The sequence below is a fragment of the Pteropus alecto genome, unplaced genomic scaffold, assembly GCF_000325575.1.
Source record: "Pteropus alecto unplaced genomic scaffold, ASM32557v1 scaffold145, whole genome shotgun sequence".
Taxonomy (NCBI): domain Eukaryota; kingdom Metazoa; phylum Chordata; class Mammalia; order Chiroptera; family Pteropodidae; genus Pteropus; species Pteropus alecto.
Window position 1 is genome coordinate 760064 of NW_006436285.1, and position 10985 is coordinate 771048.

At 35.3% G+C, this 10985-nt stretch overlaps 1 protein-coding gene across 1 annotated transcript in view; it reads right to left on the bottom strand.

The window, feature by feature from the left end:
- The window catches only part of ENOX2 (ecto-NOX disulfide-thiol exchanger 2), a 91281-nt gene that overhangs the window by 71367 nt on the left and 8929 nt on the right, over positions 1-10985 (bottom strand). Inside the window, 1 exon segment of the mRNA XM_015589861.1 lies at positions 9789-9923. Within this exon segment, the coding sequence (XP_015445347.1) occupies positions 9789-9923 (135 nt within the window).

Below are 10985 nucleotides of genomic sequence, written 5' to 3' on the forward strand. Positions count from 1 at the left end.
CCGTTTATATCTTTCCTTGCCTGATTGCACTCACTGGACCTCCAATGTTATATTGAATAAGAGTGGCGATAGTGGACAGCTTTGCCTTGTTCTTGATCTTGGAAGATTTTTAGTTTTTCACCATTAAGTATAATGTTAGCTGAGGGCTGGTCATATATGGCCTTTATTATGTTAACGTACTTTCCTTCTATACCAATTTTGTTAAGTGTTTTGATCATAAATGAGTGCTGTATCTTGTTGAAGGCTTTTTCTGCGTCTACTGATATGGTCATATGATTCTTATTTTTTAATATGTTGCTTATGTGGCGTATCACATTATTAATTTGCGTATGTTGAACCATTCCTGTGCTCCTGGGATGAAGCCCACTTGATCGTGGTGTATAATCTTTTTAATATGTGAAGCCATCTGGTCCTGGACTTTTACTTTTTGGTAGGTTTTTGATGATTGTTTCAATTTCCATACTGCTGATCAGTCTATTTAGATTTTCCAGTTTTTCTTGATTCAGTCTAGGAAGGTTGTATTTTTCAAAGTACTGGTCCATTTCTTCCAGGTTATTAAACTTGGTGTTATATACTTTGTCATAGTATCCTTGTATCATCCTTTGTATTTCTGTATTGTCTGTCATCATTTCCCCTCTTTCATCTGTGATTTTGTTTATTTGTGTCCTTTCTCTTTTTTCTTTGGTGAGTCTAGCCAGGGGTTTGTCAATTTTATTAACGTTCTCAAAGAACCAGTTCTTCATAGCATTTATTTTTTCTATTGTTTTTTGTTTTGTTTTCAATTTCATTTATTTCCACTCTAATTTAGATTATTTCTTTACTTCTGCTGACTTTAGGCCTCATTTGCTCTTCCTTTTCTAGTTTTTTTAAGATGAAGCATTAGGTTGTTTATTTGGGCTTGTTCTTGTTTTTGTAATGATATGAACTTTCCTCTTATGACCTCTTTAGCTGTGTCCCAAAAATTTTGATATGTTTTACTATAATTATCATTTATTTCTATGTATTTCTTGATCTCTTTTTTTATTTCTTCTCTGACCCAGTTATTCTTCAGTAGCATGTTGTTTAATCTCCATGTATTTGTGGTTCTTTCTGCTTTCTTTTTACAGTTGATCTCTAGTTTCAAAGCATTATGATCAGAAAGTTTGGTTGGTATGATTTCAACCCTCTTATATTTTTTGAGGCTATCTCTGTGCCCCAGTATGTAGTCAGTCCTTGAGAATGTTCCATGCAAACTAGGGAAGAATGTATAAGCAGCTCTTTTGGGATGGAAGGCTCTATAAATGTCAATTATGTCCATTTGGTCTAATGTATCATTTAAGGATTGTATTTCCTTATTGATTTTATGTTTGGGGGATCTGTCCATATTTGAAAGTGGGGTATTTAGGTCCAGTACTATGACAGTGTTTTGGTCTGTTTTTTTCTTTAGTTCTATTAGTAATTGCTTTACATATTTCGGGGCTCCCTGATTGGGAGCATAGATATTAATAAGTGTTATATCTTCTTGGGGCATGATTTCCATTATCATTATGAAGTGTCCCTCAGTATCTTTCTTTGCCTTTTTATTTTGATGTCTATTTCATGTGATAGTAGTACTTCTACTCCTGCTTTCCCTGAATGCCATTTGCTTGAAATATCATTTTCCGCCCTTTCACTTTAAGTCTATATTTGTCTTTGAAGCTGAAACATGTCTCCTGGAGGGTTTCGTTTTTTGATCCAATCTGCAACTCTGTGCCTTTTTATTGGTGAATTCAGTCCCTTTACATTTAGGGTGATTATTGAAATATGAGATCTTTTTATAGCCATTTTATCTTTTGCTTTCTGGTAGCTCGGTTTTTCCACTGCTTCTTTGTTCTTGTGTTTTTGTTTTCTTTATTTTGTTTGGCTTTTGTGGGTTTTCCCTCTGGTACTTCTTGTTTTATGTCATATATTTTGGTTTTGAATCTTTGGCATGTTATTACCATTATGGATATGTAAAGGATAGTTTTATACATACAGTTGTCCTTTTTCTTCTGCACATGCCTTTTCTCTATTCTCCTTGGGAATTTGTATCTTTGAATCCTCCTCTTTTCAGTCATTGTTGTCTCAATTTGTCCCTATGTATGCTGAACATTCATTACTATCTTGTGATAGCAATTCTTTTCTTATTTTAAGCTTATAATGCCGTGTTCTTAGTAAGGGTTGCATTCTTCTGCTTCTATCTGCCTGCTACTCACCTTCCTCCTAGTAATGTATTTTTTTGTCATTTTCATTTTAGTGAACTGACCCCTTTATATATTTCCTGTAGTGCAGGCTTCGTAGTGGAGAATTCCTTCAATTTTTGTATGTCTGTAAAGGTCTTTAATTTTTCTGCACGTCTAATGGAGAGCTTAGCTGGATACATTATTCTTGCCTGGTACTTCCTTTCATTTAATAGTTTGCATATTTGATTCCATCTCTTTCTGGCTTGTAAGGTCTGTGCTGAAAATTATGATGATAATCTAATGCGTTTTCTTTTATAGGTTACAGTCTTCTTTTCCCTGGATGCTCTGAAAATTGTCTTTGTCGTTGATTTTTGATAATTTTAATATGATGTGTCTTGGTGAAGGCTTTTTTGGGTTGAGATACTTGGGTGTTCTGTTGACTTCTTTAGTTTCAAGCTCCAGCTCATTCCTTAGATTTGGGAAATTCTCATCAACTATTTGTCTGAAAATGGTTTCTAGTCCCTGCTGCTTTTCCTCTCCTTCGAGAATGGCTTTTATTCTTATGCTTCATCTCCTCATAATATTAGCTAGTTCTTGTATTTCTTTCATTATTTTTCATTCTTTGGTTTCTCTCTTCTTCCTTCTGATTTATTTCTAGATTTCTGTCTTCGATAACACTAATCCTTTCCTCTATTTGCTCGACTATATTTTTCAAGCTTGCTATTTTATTTTCCAACTCTTGCAGTCTGTTATTTATCTCCAGAAATTCTATTCAGTTCTTTTTGAGGGTTTCAATCTCCTTGCTAAAGAACTCATTCTGCTCTTCTAGTTTTTTCAATTCCTGAAATTGTTGATATGATTCATTTAAGATCTCTCTGAGTTTTTTCAGGAGTACCTTCCTGAATTCTCTATCATTTGAGTCGCATATTTCTATGTCTGTAAGCTTATTTTCTGGAGATTTTTCTCTTTCTTTCTGAAATGCCTTGTCACCTTGTTTGTTCATGGTGTTTAATGGACTATTTCTCTGCCTGGGCATTAATGGAAGTGTGTTCTGCTTTTTCTTTTTCCCAGAAAGAAGATTTATTATATAAATGTCTCTCTTTAGCCAGCTGCAAAGAAGTAGCTTTTCTTTTCATTTCTAGTTGGTGGCATCTTCTTGGATATCTGTTTTATATAAAGTCTTAATAATGTCTTTTTTTCTCTTATAGATGTTTAATGACTTTCACTACCCTTAATCTCAGTTCCTGTTAGTGTTAGCGACAGTTTCGGTAGTGTTTGTTCAGATTCCCCTGGGACTCCACAGTGTTTGGTCTTGGAGGGTATGAGCGTAGTGGCCCTCTAGGTTGGGAGTTGGGTACTGCGGCTCAGCCTTGGTTTTGCAACTGGAGCCAGTAACAATCGACTGTTGTTTCTCTGCCATCTGCTTCTCTGCTTTCTGCCCTGATGACTGGGTCCTGCCACGTGTCTCATGGATCTCACAGCATTCCCAGGCAAGGATGTTCAGGGAACTTGCCGCTCCTTCTCCCCTTTCCCTCTTCCTGAAGGGAGCTCTGGCGGCTGCTAGAGGCAGCTTCTTTGTTTCTCCCAGTCCACCTCCCGACACCTGGCGTTCTGACCTGTGGCAGGTTTTATGCGTGGATCTCACGCTCAGACATGCTTGTGTGCAGTTTGGGTGTTTTTTGTTGAATTTTAGATGTTCAGCTTATTGTTGTTTCAAGCAGAGAGATATGAGGATGTCTCTCACTCTGCCATGTTTTGCTAAATATATTTTTAATGAATGGGTGGGAGAATAAAAGCACAAATAAACAAGATAGATAGAAAGCCTATTAGCTGTTGTCAGTCAAGAGGCATCTCATACATGAAAATGGGTTTTATTAGGGAAAAAAGATAGGGGAGTGTATCTAAAAGTAATGGAGTCATTATGAGGGCAGGAATCTTTGTCTTTTCTGTTCAGTACTTTATTCCTAGGGCTTCTTGTACCTCGTACCTTGCATACAGCAGGCCTCAATAAATATTTCTAGTTTCTATGGGGAGTCTTGAGAGTACCATCACTGGAATTCAAGCTTATTTTGGAGAAACAGTAATTCTATTTGTCAAAGTATTTTAAATATTATTGGCTCTTGGTGAAGTGTCTACCATGATGATAAACAGTGGATTTCTCTGGATTTCAAATGCCACTGAAGGCATATTTTATTTGCAGATGATATTAAAAAATAATAGAAACCTAAGTTCAAGCCTCCTTGAGGAGTTTATAGAGCAGTGGCCTGTCATCCCAATTCTTTCTTTCTGTTCCCATCAGAGTTAGACTGCTGAGTCCAGTGAGAACTGCCTCCTTAAGAATGACAGTGGTCATAGATGAGCAGGGTCTTGCTCTGGGAATAAAGTCCATGAGTTCATATTCTCTGACATCTTTCATTATGAAGGAGGCATTGTCAATACAGTGGAGAAACCATTATGAGGGACTCTTTTCCTTCTTTGAGACTTCACAGGCTCCACATTTGAATGCTAATTGAAAGGAAAATAAAGGAATCAGCACACAGTATTCAATGAGTATCCCTTAATTGGTCCATCTGTGGATTAATCTGAGATGGTGGGCAGAACAATGATTCCTAAACAGAAGGCCTGACTCTTTTTGGTGGCTCTCTTAATGTGAAAACTAACATTAGTCTTATTTGACCTGCTTGGAAAAGCAAATACTCTTTCAGGAAAAAAAGCTGCCAACTGGAGGGGTTCTCCTAATCTGCCATCATTGTGGATTAACTTTATTGAATAGCAACTGTACAAAATACCATGTTAAAGGAGAAGGAGCTCCACGTCAAACCTCAGAGATGGTCTATCTCTCCTCCCTACTCAATGACTATACTAAGTTAGACACTGTCCTGATGATGATTATGTGTCCAAGAGGATCAGCATCCATAACAGTAAGGATTTGAGCTCTCTGGGGGAAATCAAGGAAGCTAATGTATCAATTGTTTTTCATTAATCCTAAATTCCTTTTCTATTGTTACAGATAGGTCAGATAAAACAAGACAAAGAAAAGTCTGCTGGCTCAGTAGAAAACCTGGTAAGGAACAGAAAAGTAACTGACTCATCAATAGTGATCTCGGGGAAAAATTCCATGTGATTCATTTGCTGCTTTTTCCCTTTTAAAGAACATCGATGAGTGAGAAGAGAAATAGAGGCATGTTTTATCCCATTCAGTTAAAACATTACTTAATAAAGATAGCAGGCACCCTGTTTCCCAGACTTTAGCAAGAAGAAGAGTAGGCAGCATTAAAGTGTAATACCAACTTTCCATTTCTTGGACATCCAACTAGATTTACAGAGAGCAGTCATCAGCATTGTCAGACACACACTGCTCTCTTCACCTGCTATTGTCCAGTGCTTCTCCAGGGAAAAAATTTTGTCACTGTGTTCGTTATACTTTACTGTTGTTAAGAATACAAATGAGACAGAACATTAAAAATTCCGCCCAAAAACTGTTAGAACTGACAAAAGAATTTAGTGAATTAGCAGGATACAAAATTAATATTCAGAAATTGGTTACATTTTTATACACCAATAATGAACTATCAGAAAGAGAAATTAAGAAAACAATCCCATTTACAATAGCATCAAAAACAATAAAATATTTAGGAATAAATTTGTCCAAGGAGGTAAAAGACTTGTATTTGGAAAATTATAAGTCATTGAAGAAACCAATTGAAGAAGATACAAATAAATAGAAGCATATACCATGCTCAGAGATAGGGTGAATTAATATCATTAAATTGTCCACACTACTCAAAACAATCTATAAATTCAATACAATTCCTATCAAAATACCAATGGCATTTTTAGCAGAACTAGAACAAATAATCTTACAATTTATATGGAACCATAAAAGAAACCAGTTGGCTACAACAATCTTCAGAAAGAATAATGTTGTAGGTGTCACGCTATCTGATATAAAAGTATACTACAAGGCTATAGTAATCAAAATAGCATAGTGCTGGCATAAAAACAGACACAAAGATCAATGAAACAGAATAGAGACCTCAGAAATAAATCCATACCTATATGGTCATTTAATCTATGACAAAGGAGACAAAAATATACAATGAGGTAAAGACAGTCTATCCAATAAATGGCGTTGGGAAAACTGGACAGATACATGCAAAAAAAAAATGAAACTGGACCCACATTTTACACAATATACAAGAATAAACTCAAAATGAGTTAAAGACTTAAATAGAAGACCTGAAGCCATGAAACTCCTTGAAGAAAACATAGGCAGTAAACTCTCTGACATTGCTCTTAGTAATATTTTTCTGATATGACACTTCGGGCAAGGGAAACAAAAGAAAAAATAAATAAATAGGACTACATCAAACCACCAACAAAATGAAAAGACAACCTAATTAATGGGAGAAGATATTTGCTAATGACACATCTGATTAGGGGTTAATATCCAAAATTTATAAAGAACACATACATCTCAACACCAAAAAAAAAATTTATATATATCCAATTAAAAACTAAGCAGAGGACTTGAATAGGCATTTCTACAAAGAGGACATACAGATGGCCAGTAGAACTATGAAAAGACGCTGAATGTTACTAATCATCAGAGAAATGAAAATTAAAACTACAATGAGATATAATCTCACACCTGTCAGAATGGCTGTCAGTAAATCAAAAAGCAAGCATTGGCAAGGACGTAAAGAAAAGGGAACCCTCATGCATTGTTGGTGGGATTGCAAATTGGTGCAGCCATGTTCTAATCTTGACAGTTAAACTGATTTCCTAAAATAGTACACAGGAGAAAAATCAGTTCACACATAACTCAAATGATTTTACACATACCTTTACAAAGTATGTCAGTCTAGTGCTATTGCTGCATGCACTTTAAAGACAAGAAGGACACTATTGAACTAAATATTTTTTTTTTAAGGTTTTAAAAATGTCAAGTAACTTATCCTGGAGCATAGCCAAAAGAGTATTGAATCACAAGGTTGAAGAAGACCCTGAGAAACCATTTCTTCATAGTCCTTAAGAAAACAGGAGGTGGGCAAAGGAGGCTATAGGTATAAATTAAAGTCATTCTTGAGGTTCCAAATGTCTGGTTGGAGGTCGATGTGGGGAACACCCACTAGAGGTGACAGTGGCAGCATAACACTCAAATACTTTCAATTTAATTGGGAGTTTAACAACCATTTGAAGGAAGTATGTCAGTGTTTCCATCTTAAAGAGAATGTAATATTACTAATAGTAATAATAATGATGACAGTTAACCTTTATTTGGTGTTTATTATATGCCTAGCATTGTGCTAAGTATATTATTTAATCTTCACATCAATGCTATGAAGTAGATACTATCATAATCCCCATTTTACAGATGGGGAAACAGGTATGATAGGTCAAGTAACTTGCTCAAGATCACATAGCTAGAAAGTGGCAGAGCAAGTATTCAAACCCAAGATAGTCTGTCTTCTAGGCCCGTGTTGTTAAGCACTAAGCAAGGCACTGTCTGCAGAAATAGCACTCTGAGCTAATGTTAAAAAATCCTACCCCAATTTTCTAGGTCTGATATTGACCCAAGTTCAAATTTAGAGCCTGTAATGATGGCCTCAATATTTTTTTTTTCTCTCAGTGCTAGGCCTGTTTTGCTCCACATTATAGATGAATAGCTAAGCACTGAAGATTATTTTGTGGGCATAGATTTATGTTTAGATGTGATGAATTGCAAATAATCTGATGTAAGCTAACATTTAGTCTCCTTGGTATCAGAGCACATCTGGCCTCAAGATTTTTCCTAAGATATATACTTATACAGTTCAGATTTCCATAAACTGGTAATATTGCAACCAAATCAGATTAGTCACTCTAGACTGTAAGAGATTCTGCCTCAGGACCACTCTATAAAATAATATATTTTTTAACTTAAATTCTATTTTAATGAAATAATAAAACTAAATAAAAACCCATTGTTTCCTTTATAAATATTTATGAGAAATATATTAATAATGTTTTTAAGTATTTTAGTAACAAACATTTTTCAGTACTATGTGTCAGGCATAGTGCTAAGCACAATTTAATTCTCACAACAACCCTAAGATTTAGGTACTATTAGTCTGGTTTTATGAATGAGGAAATTGAGTTCGTAGAAGATATATAACTACCCAAAATGATGTAGTGAAAGAAGCAGGCTTGGAAGTCAGGCAGATTGACTCCTGAGTTCTGAGTTCTTAATCACTATGCAATACTAGCTCCTGTTGTAATACCTGTTGATCCCAGATTAGCTCCACTAGTTATTTAAAATCCAAGGAGATCCATGGTCCAATCATTCTAGCTCTCAAAGGACCCTTGTTTCTCATTTCAATCATAGTTGGTCAAATGGAGTAGAGCGTAGTCTAGTCACCTACAACCCACAGTATGAATTACAGTTTGGTGAAACCGTTCTTTGTCTCTGCCACATGTAGAATCCAAGCTCTTTTTTTCTCCACTAATTTCTCATTCACATATTTTTTTTTCTTCTATTTGGCTGCTTTTATGTATGTTTCCAAGCTTTCAATGTAATAACATTTCTTAGTTTATTAAGATTTTTATTATGTATCATTGTTGCCTACCTTACTTTATCCCTATTATAACCTACAAGGATTTGAAATCTCGTCTGGAATTGTGAAATTATTTTGGAAGAGGTGTGAGTAGCTAACTATATAAACAAATAGCGCAACAAAATGTTTGCACTCTAAATTAGTTTCTCAAGTTTAATGTGCTTGTAAATCACCTGGGGATCATGCTAAAATTCAGCTTTTGATTCATTATGTCTGACTTGGGGCCTGAGATTCTGGGATTCTTAACAACTCCCAGGTGATGCAGACCATGCTTTGAATAGCAAGGTCCTAGATTGTCTTCATCCTGCCATGCTTTTAAGTAGGACCACAATTAAATGACTCTTGGGAGATTAATGTTTATGATGTTTAAAAAACCACCCCAGGCTTCTCAGGATGGCAATTCCCCAATATTTTCGCAAACTCATCTTAATGGTTAATAGCTCTGACAGTCCAAGAAGATTTTTTGCATCTAATCTAAACCCTTCAGATGCCATGGCATTTTAATTTTGTTTTTATCTTTAGTGGAGATGGAGTACTCATTCTCTCATGGGTTACTTTATTTTAAAAATTTGAAAAGTTATTCAATGTTAACAATAATCTTTGGGATATTCTCACTGTCTCCTTTCCTTCTCTTTAAGAATCTAAGATTTTTGGGATGTCTCAGTCAGTTCTCATTCCAGCTCCTTGTTTATTTGCCTCTTCTAAGAAATCCATAAATTAGACAAACTTTGTAATTCCTTGCCAAATCCTGTTCATTTTTATTTCAATGAGTTATTTAAATGTTTGATGACCATATCCTGAATCAGATATACCCCCAACTTGCCCATAGTGCAATAAAGAGTATACTAGTAATTACTGGCTACCCAGTATACAAAGCTCATATTACAAAAATGCATACTCTAAGCAGAATCTGGTAAACATCAACTTCAAAATAAGTTGTATCATACTGTTATATTTATGACCACATGGTCAATAAAAAGAAATACTTGTGAGGTGATTAAAAATAGCATACTAGGTAAAATTGGTTGTCCAGCAATTCCCAGTGGTGCCATTCCAAGATTATTCATTGCTGTGGCCCATGTGGTTGGATCAGACATAGACAGCATCACTGCAGTGGAATCCACATTCATAGTTCTACTATTATCAGCTAAAAAGAAAAAAAAAGCAAAATAACTTGTATTAAGGTTTCAGTATCTCAATTACTTATCAATATAAACTCTGGCAAATGCTTTACAGAAATTGACTGATAGCCAAGTGGTGGATAAGGCCTAATTTATCTTTACGAGGTTTAAAACAATACAGCGTGAACTGGCAGGAAGTCATAGAATTTGAAAGCAGTTTACCAGGTGGCAGTTTAGTATGTTTCTTTCTCTCTTTCTCTCCTTCTTTCTCTCTCTCCATTTCTTCCTCTCACTCCCTTCTTCCCTTTCTCTTATTTCCTTTCCTCTTTTTTCCCCCATAAAGATTATTTTTAGAGCAGTTTTAGGCTCATAACAAAATTGAAGGTACAGAGATTTCACATATACTCCCTGTCCCCACACATGTATATCCTCATTTATTGACATTGCCCACCAGAAAAGTATGTTTGTTATAACTGATGAACCTGCATTGAAACATCACAATCACCCAAAGTCAATAGTTTAAACACATTAATGTTCATTCTGGTGTTGTACATTCTATGGGTTTGGACAAATATCGATCATTATAGTATCATACAGAGTATTTTACATGCCCTAAAAATTCTCGGTGGTCCACTTATTCATTCCTCCTCACTTCCCAACCCCGACAACCATTGATCTTTCTTACTATTTTCATAGTTTTGCCTTTTCTAGAACATCATATAGTTAGAATCATGGAGTATGTAGCCTTTTCAGATTGGCTTCTTTCACTTAGCAATATGCATTTAAGGTTGCTCTATGCCTTTTTATGGTTTGATAGCTCATTTCTTTTTAGTGCTGAATAATATTCTGTTGTCTGGATGTACCACAGTTTATTTATCCATTCACCTACTGATGGACATTGAGGTTATTTTCAAGGTTTGGTAGTTATGAATAAAACTGCTATAAACATTTGTATGCACTTTTTTGTGTGGACATAATTTTTCAACTCCTTTGGGTAAATATGAAGCAACACAATCACTAGATAATAAGAGCATGTTTAGTTTTGTAAGAAATGGTCAATCTGTCTTCCAAAGTGGCCATATCATTTT